Source organism: Pundamilia nyererei, unplaced genomic scaffold (assembly GCF_000239375.1).
Source record: "Pundamilia nyererei isolate P.nyererei 1_Seehausen unplaced genomic scaffold, PunNye1.0 scaffold00096, whole genome shotgun sequence".
NCBI classification, from domain to species: domain Eukaryota; kingdom Metazoa; phylum Chordata; class Actinopteri; order Cichliformes; family Cichlidae; genus Pundamilia; species Pundamilia nyererei.
In genome coordinates this window covers 1,216,256-1,239,085 of record NW_005187497.1, presented here as the reverse complement: position 1 = coordinate 1,239,085, position 22,830 = coordinate 1,216,256, and the positions used below count along the sequence as shown (strand labels likewise).

General features: G+C 40.7%; 1 protein-coding gene across 1 annotated transcript in view; it reads left to right on the top strand.

Moving 5' to 3' along the window:
* Window positions 1-16,533, top strand: part of arhgap40 (Rho GTPase activating protein 40) — a 24,807-nt gene extending 8,274 nt beyond the window's left edge. The window contains exons 3-16 of the mRNA XM_005740026.1: window positions 1,535-1,761; window positions 2,669-2,874; window positions 3,479-3,557; window positions 4,319-4,467; window positions 5,475-5,640; window positions 6,140-6,231; window positions 6,522-6,599; window positions 7,890-8,049; window positions 8,851-8,933; window positions 11,439-11,645; window positions 12,414-12,554; window positions 12,957-13,108; window positions 13,246-13,301; window positions 13,798-16,533. Of these exons, the coding sequence (XP_005740083.1) occupies window positions 1,554-1,761; window positions 2,669-2,874; window positions 3,479-3,557; window positions 4,319-4,467; window positions 5,475-5,640; window positions 6,140-6,231; window positions 6,522-6,599; window positions 7,890-8,049; window positions 8,851-8,933; window positions 11,439-11,645; window positions 12,414-12,554; window positions 12,957-13,108; window positions 13,246-13,301; window positions 13,798-13,904 (1,884 nt within the window). The 5' untranslated portion in view covers window positions 1,535-1,553 and the 3' untranslated portion in view covers window positions 13,905-16,533. The remainder of the gene's footprint in view (window positions 1-1,534; window positions 1,762-2,668; window positions 2,875-3,478; window positions 3,558-4,318; window positions 4,468-5,474; window positions 5,641-6,139; window positions 6,232-6,521; window positions 6,600-7,889; window positions 8,050-8,850; window positions 8,934-11,438; window positions 11,646-12,413; window positions 12,555-12,956; window positions 13,109-13,245; window positions 13,302-13,797) is intronic.
* The last annotated feature ends 6,297 nt before the right edge of the window (window positions 16,534-22,830 follow it).

The window sequence follows — 22,830 nt, the reverse complement described above, 5'->3', positions numbered from 1 at the left end:
ATGGGTGGATGACTGGATGTGTAAAGCGCTTTGGGGTCCATATGGACTAAGAAAAGGGCTATACAAATACAGGCCATTTTACCATTTACTATCAATCTGTGAAGGTGGATTTATGCATCATTTTTTGCAGTTAATTTAATGTCTGTTGTAAATAATTCATGATCTGGATTCTTCACGGTTGTGATATATTTTGGGAAGAAACATTGTTGGGAAATGTTCCTAAAATTGCTGAAATATTTGAGGTTTTCCATTGAAATTCATTGGATTGGGGTAGGTACTCTCAGCTAGTCTGTATCCTAGAGTACTGCATGTGTGTTGGAATGTAGCCTCACTAGTTTCGAGATCAGAAAACAAATGGCAAGAGGCCATTTGGTTCACAAATCTCTGTGGAGCTGTTACTTAATACAATTTGACAGTTACGAAAATTTTTTTTTTTTTTTTTAATTCAGTAGAACCACTTCTATTGTTTATAATAATCTGTTTTAATAATCTGGTAACTGATGTATTCATGTTTATTGGTGATGGATCTTGGAGTGCAAAGTGCAATATCAGTGAAGAACAAACTTATATAAGCTTTTGTGTCTCTGTTTCTCCGTGCTGTTACTTTGCAAGAAAAGAACCGATCATTGAAAATCTGTTGAAACTCACACCTCTGCCACCACCACCCGTGCCCCGCCTCCTCTGAAACTGGTTAGGAACACTACAGCACAATATGGAATAAAACTAACCAGACCTTGCTTTTGTTGACGGGTGGCTGATGTGGGCATCTGTGAGGAACATTTCGATAAGCTCACCAGAATTACAGCTGAAAGTATGACGAGTATTTTCTGATAAATATTACTTAATGATAAGCCACCAGGCATTCCACAGAAATTCCCCAGCATGCTTTGGTATGAGTTTTAACATTTGGTGACTTGGAGAATGTGACCAGGCTGCACACCAATGGAGTGAATCATTCATGTGCAGTCAGGCTACTTCCTGTGTCTGAGATCGCTGGGTCACATTTAATACTGGAGGGTGCAAGTGCATCTGCCAGCGGAGTGTGTCCTATTGTTGGCACAGAGCAGAAAGCCTTGTTTTTCAGTTCTGTGCAGGAAATACAGGCTGCTTTTCCTTGCATGTGTACGGAAAGGAGACTCCGATCAGATTTATTTATTATAGAGCTGCATATTTTGTCTTCCATTGTTAGTATGTGACATTCACAGAAGGGCGTAACCCTGAGGAAAACAGATTTCACATTGTTACAGTGACATCTAGTGGATTTGTGGGGTACTTTGCCTCCGGGCCACATTTCACAAGAACAATAGAGACCCCCCTTTGTGTCCATTTGCGCCATCTCTCTCCACACTCCTGCCCTCCCTCCATCCCACTCCTTTTGTCTCTCCATCTCTCTGGGCTCTTCCGGAGGATTCACCCTCCCTGCACCACCTCAGTCTTTGCCATTCATCCTGCGTTTGTATGTGCCTTTGTGTTTCTATCCATTTGTTTGCATGCATGCGTGTGATTTCTTTACGTGTGTGTATGTCTGCACCAGAGATCCCAGCCCCACCGAGATGAGCGTGGAGCCTTGGGCCAGCCCGCAGGACCAGGCAGCCGCTGAACTCTCTCACAGCGAACACACGGACACGCCGCCCTCTCAGGATCAGGAGCAGCACCCTGATAAACTCTGCCTGGACTCGTTCTGGAGTGAGGTTGAGAATATCCAACAGGGGAGTGGCTACGCAGACGACTGCAGCAGGAGAGATTCGAAACACTCCGAAGGTAAATACTGCAGATCCTGCACTGATTGAGGAGTAATGTAAAGAAAGAGCTGAAAAAGACACTCTCTTTAGTTTATGTGATAGCATTATAAACATTTAGTGCTTAAAGCAGCTGCTAGTGAAGAGTCTCCATGAAATGATGCATTAGCCATGGCAACATATCAGGTTTCTCTCATGCAGCAAAGTAGCGCTCGTCACCATGACAACACCATCAAACAGTCTGTGGCAGAGACTGTTTTATATGCAGGAGCCAAATAGCCATTCATGAATACTGACTTCTAATAGGAGTGCTTTTTTGTTATGCCCATTCAGATGATCTGATTGTGTTAATTCAGTGGATCCTTTTCATGTCACTTTGTAACAGGGGTGCTCTTTTAATTTTGCTACTAATGAATAGTGAGTGAGTGAGTGTTCAGTTTTATGTTTCTTATGGCTGAACATTCACTAACTGCTGTATTAAGTGTTGAAGAGCAATTGTTTTAAACTTCACACTCAGCCTAAGTTATCATTTTAAAGCCTTTGGACCACCTACAGTTGTTTATACTTCAAGTTTAGTTATTATAGATCACTTAGACTGCAGCCAACTGAGTGAACTGTTGGCCTTGTAATATGTTCCCTATTTAGAATTATGGATATAAAGAGAAGTTTCATTAAAGGTTTTTTTTTATCTATTGGATTGGTTTCCTGGTACCCAATTTACATGCTACTTTACAATTTTAAGCAAATATTACCAAATAGTGTTCTAGTAAAGCTACATAGTTAGTTGCAGTAATTTAGTATTATTTGAAATACACAAAACTGCTTCAGAGTTAATAGGGTTGAGTCATTCTGCATGTTTAAATGCATTTTATCCACATCATGTCGTTGTTTGTGTTTTTACATCCCAGCGTTATATTTATGTGTTTCAGAAGGAGAGCAGGAGGAGCAGTGGTTGGCCGATGCTGGCTTGTCAACCCTCATCAGTGAGGACACTGAGACGGTAGACAAAACTGCCCTGCTGTCCACTCTGACCAAGACGCAGGCTGAAGCCGTTAAGCGTCGAGTAGAGACCTACACGCTCCGCAAACGGAACAAACCGCCACCGCGTGACGTTCGCGACATATTCAGCTCACAGGTCAGGATGCTCAAATACTGAATCCTTGACTGTATCTGAAGAAGGAAATTGTGCAGTAATGATTGTTTTACATCGTAGAATATCAGCCACTAATTAAAGGAAAGCAGGTAATTTGCATGCAGCTTTTCTTGATACACGCACATCAGCTGGTTTCCCGGGTTTCCGGTTTCAGCACTGCTGCAGAAACTGTGTGAAGGTTAACGCAAGTGCAGAATATCTGTTTCTCATGCCTTAGATTATACAGTAAAATGTAAGAGACTCAGTTCCCAGGTAACTGTCGTGACACATTCAGGGTCTTCTATTGTTCCAGCGTATTATGCTGTCTTGTTTGATGGAAGAACTGATCTGTCACAATGAAGGCAAATCACATGTAAAGGCCATGCTTTGTCCTCAGAGACAGCCTTAGAGGGGAACAGAGACACTGTTCTTCTGATCCTTATCAGTGCTGTATCAAAGGAAACACCCTGCACAGACCATGTCCCTTCACTTAGTGGACACAGTTAAACACACACTTAATTCCCAGGGGTAGAGAACACACATAAAACTGATATTTATTAGTGTGACTTATTGTGGAAACTAACATGTCCGTGATCTTCCTCTACAGACCCTCGTGTCCGAGTCTCAGCATAGTGAAGACCCAGCCCAAAACAGCATGGCATCGGTAGCCAAGTCACCTTTATCAGGTAAGAGCTGCTCACCTTACTTAAAAAAAATACTAAAGGGAATACCAAAGTGGTGGAGGCACTTTTTAGTGTATTCTAAAACACTGGCTGAAGTCATTTCAGTAAAATAATTTAATCAAACTTTTCTTTGAGTACCCGACTCAAACCAACCCTTTGTTTGGATTTTCCATCACCATTGTGTCATTTTGATAATTACTCACATGTTTAACTGCAGTAGATGATGAAATCAGGTGAGCTTCGGATTTCTGGGGGCCTGATGAAGGTAGCTCAGGCCACGGCTGCGTCATCTGTTTTCTCATTGGTTCATATTAATCCCTGGATAACCACTGGCCTCTGCTTAATGCTGCCTGTGTGTATTTATTTTGCCAACTTGACAATCCTGTTTCTCATTTTCATTTTTTCAAAAGTATTGAACACATGCAGACATCTGATAGCGAGGAACAGTCATGATTAGCACAATAGCATACTTGTCTTACAGATGAACTTTTGGCACAGTTAAAGGTGTTGTGACGTCAGTATTCTTGTTTTTATGTGCTTATGCAATGATTTGTTTCCCTGATTTAGCAGATAAGACACAAAGTCTGTTCACAGAACATTTCCTCATATCAGGGCTTCCTGTACATTTTTGTCCTTATCGTTCTTTTCTTCATATTATACATTCCCTTTTTATTTTGGAGGTTAGTTTTGTGACATTTCTACAGTAGTCTTGCCTGATTGAACTAATAGGCCGGTGTTTGTTTATGGAAATGTTTTCTGCTCAGCTGTGACCCCAGAGCATCAGCGAGGAACTCCCAAAGATGAATACTTCATCACTGATGTGGCTTATTGTGAACAGGCCGTCATCCTCATCAAACAAGCCAAACTGCCACAGAATAACAGCCAGCGCAGGAAGGAGGACGGCACCCTGCCCGTAAGCACCCAAACAGTTTTCACCTCTCACACTCATTTTCTAGGACAGCTGCAGCTTTCAGAAGACTTCTGGGGTTTAAATATGTTGCTTTCTGCTTTATAAATGTTCTGGTGATAAAATATATCTACTTGTACATTTATTTCTTTTGTTAAGAAAAACTGTTGGCAGAAAAGATTTCAAAAGAACAAGAGAGTGCTAGTAACAGCGTGATTTGTGGGCAGTTTAGTTCAATTTAAGCTTAGCTGTAAAAGAACTTACTGTCACTGCGCTGATGAGCGGCTTGTTTCACTCAAACCTTCATGAAGATAAATGACAAGAACAGATTTTTTCTAAATGTTACAGCATGTTTTGCTGAAAGCTTTTAAGTCTTACAACATCTTGAGGCCTCAAATATTCAACAGCATCACCAACCGGCAGGCTGTTATCAGAAAAAAAACAGTAATTACAGCTATATAAGGAAAAAAATCAAGGGGTGAGGGCCACACTAACAGAAACCAGTGTACGTTTCAGTCGCTGATTGGATTAAGACTTTCATGTAAAACCACATGCGCACAAACACACACACACATAAATGTTATTATAAGCCATTTGCAACAATCAGCGCTCTGCTGTTAGATAACAGGGTTAAGGAGATAAGGAATGATGGAATTAGCCAGAAACAAAAGGAGACTTGTTGTGTCACAGAGTCCAGCAGCTTTATTTTTCTATTTCAGGCTGAATAAGTTTGCTCTGAAAAAGGGCAGAATTAGTGGTTTTAATTAGTGAGGTTACATGTACTAACACACTACATAGAGATAAACTTATGTAAAGTACATTATAATTACTGTATTATTTACAGAAATTAATTTGCATGTCATGCTTGTTCTTTTCATTTTTCCACTTCCATTCTTTTTTCTCCCTCTTTGTACATTTTCTGTATTCTCTCCCTCTTCACCTCCACTTTCTAACTTTCAACTGCACTCTGGCCCCCTTCTGCTTTTCCTCTCCTTCCACTATCGTCTCCCCAGCGGGTCATCTGCCCCAAGTGCCGTCTTGGAGTGACTCGTATTCAAGATCTCTCCCACGCTGACATGAAGAAGGTGCGTCAGTTGGCTCTCATCGACATGACGGCGCTGTGCGACCTCCTAGAGCTGGAGGTCAAAAGACACAAAACTGGCAAGAGGAAAAACCCAGGTGTGATTTCATTCACCATCAGGTCATTACAGGAAAAGCACACATAGAAATGTTTGAGGCATACTGTGAGGGTAGTAGCTTTAAAAATAAACACACTGGAGAGAAAATGATGGATTTTAACTGTATATTGTGTGTTTAGATTTTGCCATCTATATAAACCTGACAGCTTTTTCACTTCCGCCAACTATTCCTGTTGTTTAACCGATAGTTAACTAGTTTAACAGTGGTCGTGTCCGGTGTACTGACGAGTTGAGTCTATTCAAAATCTTTTTTACATGCGTATTCTCCACACAGAATAGCACGAAAAACTAGACTAAACTGTGGTTACATATTCTTTAGAAACAATCAGTCATAAATAACCTTCAAAAATGTGGGTTAGCAACAGTATAGCAAAAGCAGTGACCCGTCTCACACAAAACATTGAGACTTTGCCCCGTATTCTGTTCGGGCCAGATGTTTATATGAGGGCAGGCATGACTGACTCTTTGGTCTTTCACAGAGAGCCCGCTCTTTGGAGTCCCACTGGCCACGCTGCTGGAGAACGATCAGAAACTCAAGCCCAGCGCTTCGATTCCTCTCTTGCTGCAGGAAGTAAGAAATCTGAATAATATGTGTCATGTGTCCTAAACAACATACATACTGTTTGTGCATATTGTGTTCTATATATGATGTTTATGATTCAAATCTGTTGATCGCACAAACTTCACAAACGTCTTCGAATCAAAATCAGAAAACAGGCCCCGTGTCCTCTGCATCTGAAACACTTTGACCACACCCTGTTTGTAGCAGCAGTTACTGAGTATAACCAGCAGAGGTGATCGAGAGATTCTTATCTAACGATGCTCAACTCTGCTGACGTCTTTCTCTCTCTCTCTCTGCAGTTGTTGTCATTTCTGGAGAAAAAGGGAATCGATTCGGAGGGGATCCTGCGTGTCCCAGGATCTCAGTCCAGAATCAAGGTACAAGAGCAGGGTCTACACACCTCATTACTGTAATAAATAACTGGATGTTTAAAGCAAAAAAAAAAAAAAAAAATTTCAAACCAGCCAAAATATTGACACTGTAAAATGTCAGAAATTCCAGATCAATAGAGAGGAAAATCAAATGGCTTCTGCCGACTTTAACTACAGCTGACATTTAGAAAAACAAGGTCCAATGAGACAAAATCAATACTGCTTTTGCAGCTGCTGGTGTAAAGCAGCGCTCACGATAAAGTATTTAATTTCTTACACACTCAGGTGACGGTGAATCAATTAAATATCAGCAGCCACTAGAGGGTGCCAGTTAGCTCTAAAGAAGGAAAAACAGCTAGAACAGATTCTGGGGTTGATGACAGCGATTACACAGAGAGATGTAACTGGATTGGTATTTGTTGAGTTTATTGTTTTGACAGCAAATCAAACAGTTAAAATGTATTAATGCATTTAATGCTTACACAGCGTGACCCACCGGCATTCACCGGCATTTGGTGTTTTGATTTCTGCTAAGGAAGACTGAAATGCTAACACATGAGTCCAAAATGCAAAAAGTACAGGAACAAAGACCATCTGACTAAGATGAAGAGAGGAATATATACTTGATGACTGGAAACAAGGCACAGGTGGGAATGATTAAACAGGTGAAACTAATGAGGGCGAAGCAGACAGTCTTAAAGGAAGGACAGCAACAAAAACAGAAATGAGAAACCTTCAGAGTAGAACAGGAAGTAACCAAAAAGAGTAACTTACAGTGAAACATGAAGACAGAGACGGGGAACACAGATTAAGATGAACAAAATTAGCACAAACATTATTCTATGAAAGTTTAACAAAATTAATTTGATTGAAACTATAAATAGATTTTAGTTTAAGTCTAGTCATCCAGTTGGTCCTGTAACATATTTTCTGCATGACTTTTCAAACACAGTTAGAGCTAATAATAGAAAAATGTTTGCAGCCTTACACAAGGCACAAATAAAGACTGTTGTCAGTTAAATTTGCACATATACAGATGCACTTGTGATGAAGTGTGTGAAAGTACATGAAACACCTTTGATGCCTTTGTCCTGAGGTCCATCATCATGAATACATAATTTATTACTGTAAAGGTTTTAAATGCATACAGGTCAATGTGCTTTCAAATTGTCTACGCTGAGTTATGCTGAAAATTTTAAACGATGACTGATCCTCGACATTATCTGTGCCGGGTCGATAGTTTGAATCAACATTTATGTCACGTAGCTCTTAAACCGCCATCTTTTGTGTCTGCAGCTGCTGCAGCAGAACTTGGAGGCCAACTTCTACTCACGGCATGTCAGATGGGATGAAGTGAGTCCGAACGACGCCGCTGCACTGCTCAAGAAGTTCATCCGGGAGCTGCCCGCTCCTCTGCTCACCGCGGAGTACCTCAACAACTTTAGCGCCGTCAGGGGTCAGTCAAGACTAAGTGACAGCTCTTGCTGGATAAAACATCTTTTGTATTTGTGTTATATTTGTGGCACAGTGTTGTAGCACACTGTTGTATAACTAAGTATTTTGGATTGGACGAGAACTGTGTCTGATGTTTGTATTAATCCTTAAAGGTTTTCATTTTTAGGACAAGGCTTTATATTTACAGTGCAGCCATACAGTCAATCAGCATTTCACCGCTAAAGTACCCGAGTATAACTTTGGATCATTCATTCATTGTTGCCAGGTTGTATCAAATTACTGTACGGAGCATCAGCTCTTCTTCCCCTCCTCTTCGCACTAATCTGCTGCCCACTTTCACAGACAGCTCAGCAGGATTCACATCATAATTATAATTATATTAATTATAATAAGTCTCTTCACCTCGACGGCAACGCTGTGTGACACTTATCTATTCTACTCTGGCTGAAAAATTAAAATTAAGATGAACAAGTTGATACCATTTTAAGAAGTATCCCTGCACTGCCACAAATACATGTGCAGTGACACAGCTGTACTGTAGATCAGTGCATTTGCATTAGTTTCACTTTAATAAAGATACAGATTGATATTAATAGAATCTAGCTGGTGTGTAGCTTGCGAGGAGGATCACTGCGATGATGAATGATGTGCGACCGCAGAGACATAAGCTAACAAAGCTAATGGCCACCTGTCACACTGTCATTAATCCTTAGACATACCATTATTCTTTGTCAAACAGAGGAAATGAATTATGTGTGCGTGTGTGTGTGTGTCTGTCTTACCTACTTGTTTCTTCTTTTAGAAATCACAGAGCTGAAACAGAAACTCCACATGCTGAACCTGCTCATCCTGCTGCTGCCCGAGCCCAACAGAAACACACTAAAGGTAAAGACAACACAACACAGACACAAACAGTGAGTCGTGCTCTCAGACGCAGTAAAGCCTTTTTGTTCTGGCAGAAATCCGTGCAGCTCCTTATTGTTGGCTTGTTTGATAATGGAATATGACTTTTCTGTTCACATACCACCTTTGTGCTTTTTATTTACTATATTTACTCACTTTAACTTGTTATGATTTCGTTTAGGAGCACAGCTAAAACAGATCATTTTGAATTTGATACATGTTAAGTCAAAGTCAAACTTTGCCTTTACTCAAAAACGAGAAAAGTTCTTTTGACGGCATAAATATTAATAACTGTATATTGTTTTGTGCTAAAGGACTCACATACTTTTAATGCTTTAGTCACATTTTTTAATACTTGCAAAAAGTTGTAATGCTGCCTAACATGTAAATAAAATAACAGCAACAACGATTTAATCATTTGGTACTATATTTTAAACAGAAAATGTTCATCAAAGCAAATTTTATCAAAGCATTTAAAGATTCAGTGGCTTGCTTTAAAGAAAATAAAATGCTGTAATCTTCACGCAGTACTGCATTAAAAACAGACACAAGTCTGTCCTGGAAGTCGGTGCTCAGGAATACTTAGTAAGTGAACGCTGTCTGATAACTTGATATCCAACAAGTCCAGTTAAACCTCTGGATCAGAGCTCATGTAAGCTGTGCTTTGGAAGAACATCAGGAAGAACACTAGCTTATTATTAGCACTCAGTTCAAAGGCCAGAATGTGTGAAAGCTTCACATCTGTCTCATTAATGCTGAACAGCAGTGTTGGTCAAGTTACTTGAAAAAAGCAATCTTCCCCAAAAAAGTAATCCCGTTACTTTACTGATTACTTATTTTCAAAAGTACTTTGTAAAAATTTTTTAAAGTAACTATCTGAATAGGTGATAAAGCGATAGATCTTTCAGCCCAATTCTATTTTTTCTGCATAATCCATCATACAAAATGTAATCAAATGAAAATGTCTCTTTTTGAAACTAGTTTTATTAGTTTTAATCTTTTAAATTTACGCATGAAGCAAACATTAAATTATATGCAACATTCTCTGACTGGAAGAAATTTGTTTAACATTTACATTAACTTTTTTCTGCATATTCCAGCATATAAAATAAAATAGTTTTTTGTGTTTACACTCTTTCAAATAAATGCACGTAAAACACAGCAGAAAAGAAATGAAATCAAACACTCAGCAGTCCTGTTGCTCTATTTTCACCTGTATAGCAGGAGTGGGGCAGGCGGAGGTTTGCCCTGGTGCAGGTGTGTCGTAGCGGTCAGTGGAAGGATCTGGGAGTTTCATATTCCCGTGGCAGCGTACTGTCGGTGCTTGAGCGGAGGTTTAGGGGTTTTTTTCGCTGTAAAAAGAAGTTTCCTTCCCACGCAGTGAGCAGCGAAATCTTTACTTTTTACGAAATCAAACTTAAAGTAAGGTCAGTACGTCCACGCTTTAAACGCTGCACATCATACTCTCTGCCGCATTTGTTACCGTATATTATCCGTTGTTGATCTGCACACAGCTGTTGCCACGAACGTCGCACTCGCTTACGTCATTGTCATGAGACACTCGCAAAAAACTCCAGTTTTTAGTAACGCAGTAACGCAGCGTGCTTACAGGAAAGTAACAGTAATCTAATTAGCTTTTTTGCAATAGTAATCCCTTCTTTTACTCGTTACTTGATAAAAGTAATTGGATTACAGTAACGCGTTACTTGTAACCCGTTACTGCCCATCTCTACTGAACAGTAAATACATTTAAGGATTCTCTCTTTCTTGGGAAAAGCCTTTTTTATTTATTTTTTATCAAGATGATACTAAACCACCTTCTGCATTGTATTAATCTTTCAATGTTAATTTAATGTCAAATTTCTAGTATTTTGTAGTGTTACATTGTTCCTTTCACTTGCATGCACATGAAGAAAATCTCCAAGTTTCAGAGCCAAGTTCAAAGTGTAAAACGCTACATGAATGTTACAGAATGTGTGAATGACCCCACGTGTTAAAACTGTACTTGTGAACAACAGGCTCTGCCACGTTTGATGTCACACTCTATAGACTCAGATTTTCCACAAATGTATCCAGGATGACACTTGACCAAAAGCACTGTTTCATAACACATTACTGTATTGCTCTGCTCCTATTCCACATTTTAAACACTCTGCTCTGTTATATAACCGCTTGCATTAACCATGACTCATTTTCACTAAACACAAGTATGCAGTCATCTCCATTTATAGCAACCAGGAGCTTAAAAGCCACCTGAACTAATTACTTTGACTCCAGCGTCACAGCTGAAACTTTCTGTGCATTAGCATGCTTCTCAGCAGAGGTGTTGCAGATGATTCATTCACTGTAATTATTCACTTCATCGTATTTTGTCCTGCATCTAAGTGCTCTCTTTTCTTTTTGAAAGACATTTAGCTATAGATCAGTGCATTAAAGCTCCAAGCTTTAACAAAAGGAAACCTGTATCTGCATCCGTGTTTGCTTTAGGCTCTGCTGGAGTTCCTCAGTAAGGTGGTCTCCAAGGAAAAGAAGAACAGGATGAACTTGTGGGCCGTCGCAACCATCATGGCTCCCAACCTGTTCCTGCATAAGGCCGTCCCAAGCAGACTAACTGAGGGTGGAGAGAAAGGACAGGCGGAGAAGGCGGCGGATGTTATGAGGCTCCTCATCCGCTACCAGGACCTGCTCTGGACGGTAGGACCGAGATCTGAACCTGCAGCTCCTGAGCCACATGCAACTCCTTTTGTCGATCTCCATAAACATTTACATTTTTGATTTATTGTTGTTGCACGTGATTCTTTACATTCTCAAAATGTAGTAATATGCAGCCTATACACCAATAAGCTAATAGTATCGTAATAACCTAGTATTCTGCAAACTAAAATGTGCATCAAAGCTTATGTTACTGCTGGCCTACTGGCCTGCTTGGTCTGCTGCTGGAGTGGAGTCCGAATCAACCAAAAATCTGATTTTGCAGCTGGTACACTTCTAAAGTGTTGTATTCATTATCATTGTGGGCTAATTTTAATTTAAATCACTGCACAAACACAGGCAGGACTCAGAGCCGACGTAACTTTCTAGCTGGTCAGTTTTAAGCAGTAGCTATTTTTCCTCAACTTCTAAAGAAAATTATTGTGTTTTGTATTTTCACCCCCTGCAGAGTAGTCATGTGGTAAAATAGTTTAATTATTTGCCCCTTTTGGGCTCATTTGTACCTAACAGACGTGTTACGCCCCTTTATAAGTCCCAAATGTATTTTGAAGCTCCACGCAGATATTTTTGTAGGGATAGGTTGCCAACTCCTGCTGTATTTACTTCACAAGTTTAATTGGTTTGACAAGGTCACTATAGAAACTTCCAGAGTGAGGCTGTGTTTTTGTTTTTGTTTTTTTTCCTGCCAAACAGTGTGTGAACATTTCTTGGCATGAGACAAACATTGTGTCATGTTGCTCCTCTCTCCAGATCCCTAATTTCCTCATGAGCCAGGTGCGTAGGCTGAACGAGAACAGTAACCGGCGTTACCAGTTATACGATCGTCGCTTCAAGAACCTGCTGAGAAAGATTCACACGGACAGCAGGGAAAAACCGGAGAAAAACTCCGAGGTGAGCTGGTGTCACAGCGCTGTACTGCTTCTTTCACTAGAGACGCTGCATGCCAGGCCCAAAGGACCATTTTATTAGAGTATTAGAAACTTTCAGTTGGTTTTTAGGCAACACAGTAGGTTTCAGCTGGTGGTGGAGCCGGACAGATTTCTGACATAAGCCGGTTTGGGATGAACAAGTGCACCATATTTGTGGGAACTTCTACAGTGAACTGTTTTAGCAGTTCCCTAAATTCCCTTTGTAGAAAGAAAGGCATAAGTGTTCAGCTACTGAGAAATCAATTTCAAATACAATAACTGTGAGACTTTATACTATATAAGTATCGATGCGTTTGATATTCAAAGTTATTCCAGATGATGACCAAACAGGAAGAATAAATTGTGCTCTTTTTGTGTCCTGCAGCCACATCGTACAGTGAAAATCCAGGTTGGAGAACTGGAAAGCAGCACGATGGATTATCAGCTTAACTTAAATTCAAGAGGCTCCGACCTTCTCGCCCAGTTTTACCGCCAGTTCCTCAGAAGCCCTGAAAATGGAAAGGGCAAAATGCGGAGGTACGATATCACAATATTTAAAAAAATGTTTTTAATGCATCCAGCTGTGTTGCACGAATCTGTCTGCTCATACATGTGAATAGTTAAAAACAAAAACAGACCCTGATGCATGGTGCCGCGTGCGTGTCTCTCAACAGGAACGGCTCGGTGGCGTATTCGGACTGCGCCCTGTACGAAGTGGGCGGGAATATCGGTGAGTGAAAGTGTTCTCCGACCGGTGCAGCACTGACATTTGCGTGTCTTTCTGCTCACTGAGCCCACGAGTGTAGCAAGGTCTTACGTAATGAAGTGTGCAAGCGCCAAAGAGACACGAGCAGTGCATCTGCAGTTATCAGAGCAGACAAATGCTTATTACACACATGTCTGCGCGCTCACATGAGAGCTGACACAGTACAACCGAAACTTTTTGTAATCTGCACTACTTTTGTGGTTGAAAAACTCTAATCTTTATGCTTTAATACAAGTACAAGGATTAGAATTGATTAACAGTCAGCACATTCATAATCAGCTGACAGAAAAATGGGTAGAAACCATAGAGATGATATAAACAAGTTCATATTCTTTTATTGTTAAAGGAAAAACAAAATCATTATGAACATTTTTGTAATGATCCTTGCCATAATTGTTTGATCCATAAATTAATTAATTGATATGTCTTGAAGTTCACTTTTTGTGTGTTATTTCTGCAGGTGAGCACTGCCTAGATCCAGACACACACCTTCTAGATTTGTACAACAGCAATCCTGGAGGAGAGTGGATCATCAAAAGGAGACCCAGCGGCAGCAGGGGGCTGTGATGGATGGACTGAACGAAAACTCAGTTTCAGACTAAACATAAAGGCATCAAGGTCTACGGAAAAATCAAATCCACACAGCCATCACTTCTTCATATCCTGTTCATCCCGTGAGCAACAAGCGAGAGGGAGACAGATGGAGGAAGCGGGAACGGATAGATGGAGAATCTGCCTGGAGCAGAGCCTAAAAACTGTCTGCGATCACACGAACACACACTACCCTCTGTCTTTCTCTTCCTGCCTCTCTCCATCTTCTTCTTTTCCCTTCACTACATCATTTCTCTCCTGCGTTGCAACGCTGAGAGCCTAAAGCTGCCGACGCGACTCATTACTTCCAACAGAGAACCTGCTGCACAGAAAAGAGGAGAGCGACCGGCTGGACAGTTTGCTTCGCCATCTTTTCTCTCAAGCAATCGTATCCAACCATGAGCGAGCAGATGGGGATGCAGAGCACCTCTGGCTATAGAGAGCTCACGCCCTCTGTCAGGCCAGCATCTGCTCCACAAAAGTGTTTTTCTATCATGATTTATCAGGGCTTTGTAAAAAGCTCAAACGTGATACAAGAGTTTTATGTGCATATTTGAAGAAAATTTATTGTCTAATGCCAAAAGTCAGCAGAATACAAGATTTCATTTGTAAATATTTGCCCGCCTGCATCTCCAGTGATTAAGCTATTATTACATCATCAGTCTCCAGTGTTACCACTGCTCAGTCACTTATAGCCAGTTCATACAGATAACCCTGGATATTCAAGTATTCAGTGAACAAGGACACATGTAGCAGGTCAACTTTCAGTCTTATTATGAAATTCTGGATTTCTCAACTTTTGTCAGAAAAAAATAGTTGACCATGAAGTAATACATGAGGTGCTCCATACCTTGATTTCTTTGTTCACCCACCAGTGTTACTTTACCATAAATCAGGAGAAACACAGCTTTTAAAAGCTGATTTCTTTATTCTTCTATCCTGACTTAAGCAGCAAGTTTTCCTATTTACACATTCTCTTTACATCTAGAGCTACTCGTAACCTCGTGTAAACAAATTTGAACATAAAACCCTTGGATCATTTTTTTTTTTTGAAACAAAAATAATGAGAAAACAGCAGCATGAAAGAAGACACTGGGCACTTAAGCTGCTGGAGCAGAAGCTAACCTGGAAACAGACAGTTGATCCAGATCGATCCGGATTGATTCTGCAGCTTTGATGACTTAAGTAAACAAAGACTGGGGTTTGTCAGTGTCAACTCCCTTCTTCACCTGTGCCATTCAATGAGGGAAAGAGACCCTGATGAACTGATATCCCTTTATCTGTGAAACCCTGCGATCTCCTGGGCATTAAAATTTAAAAAATCCTCGGACTTCCTGAGCTGCACAGAGCAGCGCTCAACGAGACTCTCTTGGACACCACGAGATTTGGTGTTGTGACCTCAAGGACAGTGACTGTACCTCTAAAGGGAGTTGTAAAGGACACACAGTGAAGCTGGTCTTCTCGTCTTTTTTTAAAAAACACACGAATGAAGGCGAAAACGAGCAAAGTGACTCATGTGGTGTACCGGGATTATTATTATTATTATTATTGTTATTATTTATATGAATGTAATACCGTTGTTGCTTCTTATTCAGTGAGTATTGTGTAGGATAGCGAGACTCAGTGTAACAGTATGATGTGTTAAGCTGCCCATACTCGGTGTGGGAGTTTGCAGTGTTTGTGTTCATAATTGTTCGTATGCTGGCATTTTTTTAATGGATCTCTTTACATCTGTTAGTAGGAGAAGTTATATATAAATATGGCTCATTCATACACACTTTAAGGATAACCCTCTGCAGTAGGACTGTTTGTTGTGAGGCTACTCAAAGCTTTTTCCGAACGCAGTCGAGCAGCAGATGAATGTATTTAATATTTTGTACCGATCGCCAGATGTGAATCGTTTGCTCCTCGCAGACGGAGCCATGTTGGTGCGCCGCGGCCATTTTGTGGGAAGCGTTTCACACACTCCACTCGATAGACGGGGTAATGACAGCCGGCCCGCACCCGACATCTATCAACACCCTCCCCTCCATCTCTGTCACTTCCCTGTAATGGACCATAATGGCAGCGCAGCATCAGAAATGCACACGGAGGAATCGCATTTCTTTGATAAAGCAGAACGTAATAAATGGGCGTTATAAATTCTGCTGCCCTGGACCTGATGACAGCAGTGTGTGTGTGTGAGTGTGTGTGCATGCACGTGTGTGATCAGCTTCATTACACAAGTCCAATTGGCCCGTCCCAGGGTCCCGGGCACAGTTCAGTGCCTCGGCACAAAGCGAGCTGATGAAACTGCCTTCTGCTGACAATCAGGAGAACTAGGTCACCTCTGAAGCAGCATCCCGGAGGGCGAGCACCCTGAGGAGCAGAGCACGTGGACACGCATTGTCTAAACCCACACGCTGAACAACAGCATAAACAGGGGCACAGGTTTACACTGCAGCAGCTTTCTATGATCTATGTTTGTATGTGAATGTATTTGTGTGTGTGTGTGTGTGAGAGAGAGAGAGAGAGAGGACGTTTCCTCTCTGAAACAGTGTTATCTGTGTGATTACCCAGGGACTCTCACACAACTACATGAAAGACATTTACAGTTTTTAATATATCTGTGAAAATATTTCTTTTCTGTAGAAAGAAAAACTTTTGAAAAATGTTCCCTTTTTTTGTCAATAAATGTGAATCTCATGTTGTGTGAAGCATGATTTATTTTTTCAATATGAGTTAATGGCTGTTGGATAGATTGCATCAACAAACGCATCATTCATCAGCACTACAGTTACAGCTGCCACCTCTCATCCATTCCCTGTGTGCTTATGCACCAGCAGAAAACGGAAACCATAGACACGTGTGTGAAAACAGAGAAAATCTGGTGGTGAAGCATTAGTTTAATCTGCTGCAATAATCAATAGAGAGATTAACCTGGTAATGTGGGCGCGCGAAGAGGCCAGAGCTGCTCTGTTCCTTGATTAATCATCACCAGCTCGCCTAGAAAAACCATTTACAACTAAGTGCCTCATCAACTTCAATTATTCAAGGTCTCAGCGTGTCCAAAAGGGCGCTTGGAAGACAAAAAGAGCAAAACTGATGTATCATATACTGTTCGATCATTCATTCTTTCAGTTTTGGTTTGCAGAAAATTTGATTTTAGAGATGCATTTGATATTTTTGGAGTTAAATATTAAGCTTCCGCAACAGCAGATGGAGTTCGTTGTCTTATTATTGTATAAGTTTGTAATGCCAATGTAAGTGTGTAGAATATATCTTGACAATTGTGATTTTTAAAACAAAATCTAAAAGAAAATGACAAATATTTCACACATAATCCCAGATTCCCCTTCAGACCCTACTTTTCTGAGAATGTGCTGTGTGTTTGGTTCCTTTTCAAGCCCCATTCACTCATTTCTGACAACAAGAAGAAAAAAAAAATCAGACACAGCAGCCAGCCTGCCAGACGTAGGCCCCTTTGGCCTGCTCCAGATCTAAATTACTGTAATCAGCGGATGAATAGCAATCAGCAGCCTTGTATGAGCTGCTGGCAGAACGCCTGACCCCCGGCTCTCTGCACCAATCAGACCGCCACATCCCATTCACATCTAATCATGACGTGCGCTCAGAGCTCGCCACTTCCCTCACAGTTGATGGAGGAAGCACTCTTCTCCTCCTTTTTATCTTTTTGTGTCAGGTTGACCGGATTGAAGAGGGGCTGACAGTTTTAAATGAAGCTCCTTCCTGTGCTTACGTGGTGGCAGCCACGGTTTCCCTCCTGGCACTGGCTGTAGAGGAGCCACCACCAATGACAACTGACAATTTGCACAAAAAAGTAAAAGTTTTTTTCAAATTCCTGCTAATGATGAGTTCAAGTGAAGCAGGAAACAGCATTGCTCTAAAATTAACAGGTTTACGGGACTGCAGCTCGTCCTGATTGGAACAGGATGAGCGAGCGGAGAGTTTGAGCCAGAAGAAAACCTCACGGTCCTGATTACAGGTTTAAACCGGCTGAGTTAGAGTCAAGTATTGCTCGCTGTGAGTCAGGGCCTTAAACACCACTGTGTTGCCTTCGGTAATGCGGGGGCTTTATTGAATTGAGGAGGACGTTTTATGTGACAAATTACACATTTAAAAAACGCAGCTGAAAGATTTCTGGAGCTCAAATTAAGGCCTTTTAATCATTTCTATATTTAAACAAACAAAAGCAAAGAACAGATGTTACTCAAATGCCTCCCAAAGAGAAAAGCAAATATTATTATTATATTGAAGCCAGTATTTCTCCTATGTGTCATATATTTGCATGGCAGCATGTTTAGCCTTCAACAGCAGAGCTTTTTTTCAAAAAATGACTGAACAAATTTTATTTTGGTAAAACCAGAACCACAATAATCAGACTTCACTTCATTTTACAGCTCTGAAAAATCCAGCATGTGCAACAAGGCACTCAGATGAAGGTTTTAAAGTCAAGATTGCCTTCATTAAGTCCAGTAGTTTAGACCTGATACAGCAGTTACTTCAGTTGGATGTTTGAGCTTTGATGTCCAATATGACGTGTGCAGAGTCCAGTTTGTTGACTTGTGCTGTGTAGCTTTTTTTCAAAAAAGCTTTGAAATACATATTTTTTAAAACATTTTTCTTCATTGGGGCTTATGCCACTCAGATCAAATGCCTAAAACAAGGGTTCTAAACAGGATTTGCCAAACTGCTGGGTAAGTGCATTGTACAAGTTAGGTGCAGCTGGACCAGGTCGGGTATTTGGCTCTGCAGTGAGCACCTGAAGGCTCCCTCGAGAGGTGCTGCTACATTATTGCACTAAAACTCTATGGGAAATAAATGCTGAGTAATGGAGACTAAATTAAATATTTGAAACAATGAATTTGCTGATTTAAAGATTCTGAGTTTTTTTAATAAGGAAGATGGAGTAGATACAATATGTTTTTTGGGGAGGAAAACTGTATCTGGCACAGACGATTAGGTTTCTAGGTGTCTGAGTGGAGGGGATGAGTTTTTACTGATTAACAAACAAGAAGACAAGAAAACAAGAGAGGTAATAAAGGGGGGTAATGGAGGGAGAACAGGGAAGCTTATCTGCCGTGAACAAAAATGCCTCTGTCTCTATCACACGACTCACACCCTCCACTCTCTCTTTCTTACCCTCTGCCTCCCCCGACTCTATCCCACCCCTCCGCTCGCTGCCAGGGATGGATCCAAGCGTTTATCTCCACCATCCAGCCCCGATGTTTCCTAGCAACAGAGCATGGATCATTTAACTGCCCCTGCATCCTGTGTTTCATCCATCTAGTTGTTACATGCAGTATGCCAACTGCCTTTATTCACATTTTCTCAGCTTTTCTTTCCACCTCTGAGGCCTTTAAACTCTCATCAGGTTCTTGGTGGGCTTTTTCCCCCCTACTACGTTTCTCAGGTTTGCAGCACTCGAACAATATCAGTGCCACACTTGAGGTAGACAGACAGGCAGGAGAGGCTTTTCTGTCAGGATGTGTCACTCCAGGATCCAGCAGGTGCACACACACACACACACACACACACACACACACACACACACATGCACAATCAATGTGAGAAGACAGGGCTTGGCCCTCAGTCTGAAAGGCCCTCGCAGAATCAATTAGCATTTAAATTAATGAAGCGCGTAATGAAGAGAGTGCTATCACTCCTGCAGACAGCCGACAGACAGGCGGAAGGCTGATTGTGAATCTGCATCAGGAAGACGCACTGAAAGGAACATCAAAGATATTCAAATGGACACTTTGGCCCTTATTTTTTGAAGGAAATGTGCCAAATTAAAAGAAGAGTGGTTTTAAATAAACCTGCACTATGTGTGCAGTGGTAATATAATCGCATTTCCATATAAAAAGTGCCATTAATAAAACACATAATTAAAGATGAAATGATTACATGGAAAAGCCCATTTTTATCTTTCAATATTCATCAGTGCAAATATGCTTAAAGGAGGCTGCCTCCGGTGAAGATAATGCTGACTGATTTATTCAGGCAGACAGGAATGTGAGTTCATTCTGTTTGAAATGTGTTCTTCTGTGGGAATATATTCAAGTTTTAAAAAATTTAAAATAAAAAACCCACAATATTAATAGAATAACAGGTGAGGCACTACAAAATAGCAAAAGGTTAGAAAATAGGCCAAGATTATGATTTTCAAATTACATTCACATAACAAGTTATACATTTAATTGAACAAAGGAAGCTTTTCCAAGATCTCTGTTCAGATAGAGAAGAAAAATGTGGTTTGCAGGAGAAACCTCTGAAAACTGCAGTTCCTCTAGTGGCCTCTTGAGGCTGGCTCCAAAAGGGAGTAAATCCCCATAGACTGTCCAACTTTATAGCATTGAAGCACGTATTTCCACCCTGGCACTAAAAACATTTTTAGACTTGATGCATAGATTTCCCCTATATAACAACTCTGAGTGGGGTCAGATGTTTTCATCTTTGCACCATAAGTAATGCAAAAGCACAGACCCAAAACTAAGTAAATACATAAGCCTGCAATGTGCCATGTTGCAGTTGTTGAGCCTTTGTACTGATGAGTCAGATTCAGAGTTTCAAGCCGATTTGGGACATAAAAGTCTTCCAGCTTTAAGTCACAGAACATGGCCCACAAAGAAAATAAATGGGAGTTTTATTAGCAGAAACAGGGGCACAATAAATCTTCCCTCCCACTTTGCAACTATATGTGAAAGCAAGGAAACGTTGTGAGGTAAATGGCAAATGTTGCATGGGGAAACTAATTACATGCTATAATGAAAGGAAAAGGAAAAGGAAAAATAAAACAAATAGAGTTGAATTATTTACATCAGCTGAATGTTTATCGCTCATATAGCCTGTGATTCATAGATGCCATAATTACCTCCATTAGCTGTTTGTTTAACCTGGAGCTCATCTTTTGAAGTCAATCCCAGATCTATGAATTTTTTGAAGGAGGTGTTTTTTTCTAGACCAAGACTGGACAATTTCAGTCTTTGCAAATCCCTCAACACCATCAACATGTCCAGTTAAAATTATCCAGAAGACTCCAAAGCAAGTAAAATAGTTTGGAGAAGAGTCAGCACATCACTCCGGGCTCCCCAGCGTGTGTGTTAAATAAAGATAAACAGACTGGTACTCACATAGCGCTTTTCTACTCAGAGCACTCAAAGTGCTTTCTTACTACAACCCTCATTCACCCACTCACACACACATTCACATAAGCGCTTTTTTTCACGATGTCTAAGTGCTTTTAGCTTAACATTCACACATTCCCACTCAGATGGATGCACGAACTCAGAGTTGAGTGTTAAGTATCTTTGATGTGCAGATTAGAGGAGCCGGGGATGGACCCACTCCAACCCATTCTACCATGTTGAGCCGTAGAAAGGACAAGAGTACACTGGGATGAATTGATTGAAGTCCCAGGTCTAAAAAAAGTGTGTTGAACAGACAATTTTTTTTTGAATAGAGGTTAATGCCTCATATATCTGTTTTCACATTACAGCTCATCTGTGTTAAAATGGCCAAAACATAAAAAGGGGTTTATAAAAGTTTATAAAAAGTTACAGTTTATAAAACAGCTTAATTTACAGATCAGTGTGTTTCAGTTTGTGGCCGTTACTGGGGTTACAATAAAACAGCATTTTAAATGGAACATGAATAAAGAAAAACAATACACCAAGCAGCAGGTCATAGTCTGTCATCGGTCATCGTTATGCCTAACAGACGTGAGCACACAATATAACACATGTAACATCAAATTACTGTATATTTGGTACATAAACAACACGAGTTCATTGAAAAAGTTGAGTTTTGACCCAAAAGTGTGTGTGTTTGAAGTTTGGCATGCTGCTTGTAAAACACTTAAAAATCCTCCAGTATGTAAATTATAAAAAATTAAATAGAGAATTTTTAATATTTACCAGTCATAAGAAGACTAACAAACCGCATCACACAAAGCACATAATGAAAGCGAGTGTAGCTGGTAAAAACAGTCAACCAAAGGTTGTTGGTTTGGTTTCAGTCAGAGACACAAATCCCCTTTGCAGTTGTCAGCAAAGGCACCTTGTGTTAAAAACACTGGAATCAAAGTAGCTTTACACAAATAAAAACATCCAAACTACAGTAAAACTGCATAAATGAAAGGCCATTTTTACACATCTGATAACCTTTCACTGCCTCCAATGGACACACACACAAACACATGTACACACACTGCTGGAAGTACAGCTCACACAGGGACAGACACTCCATCCCCTGGGTCTCTCTCTCTCTCTCTCTCTCGCGCGCGCGCACACACACACACACTCATTTTCATATCTTGGTGAGGACATCTCATTGACATAATGCTTTCCCTCGCTGCTTACCATATTCCTTACCATCAAAAATGAAAAATAAACCTGGCCATAACCAAACTGTAGCCCTGACACTAAAACCACATTTTTAGCCTCAAAAATGCCTTCAAACTTGTGGGGACGGGCATTTTGTCCCTATAAGTGACTGCTGGTCTGGTAAAGTAGCATGCCAATTTTCTGTCCTCACAAAGATGTCTAAACATGTACACACCACACACACACACACACACCACACAGGGAGACACACAGTGACACTTCAGACTGGCAGCACTTCTCAATCTGAGCAAATCGTACTGAATGTATACATGAGCTCATGCATTCACACTTCAAAGAATAAAAGGAGGGCTTCTGCATGTCTTTGCATAGGCTGGCACACACACACACACACACACACACCTTATCGGTACAGCACAGTAACAATAGAGAGCTTTCACCCTGAAGCATGATGTTGGTGCATCGTTCCTCATTTCCAAAACCCCACGAGAGAGGAGGGGGGCTGTGCTTCTCCTCCTCAACATGACTCATGACTCATGACCACCACACCCTCCACCCCC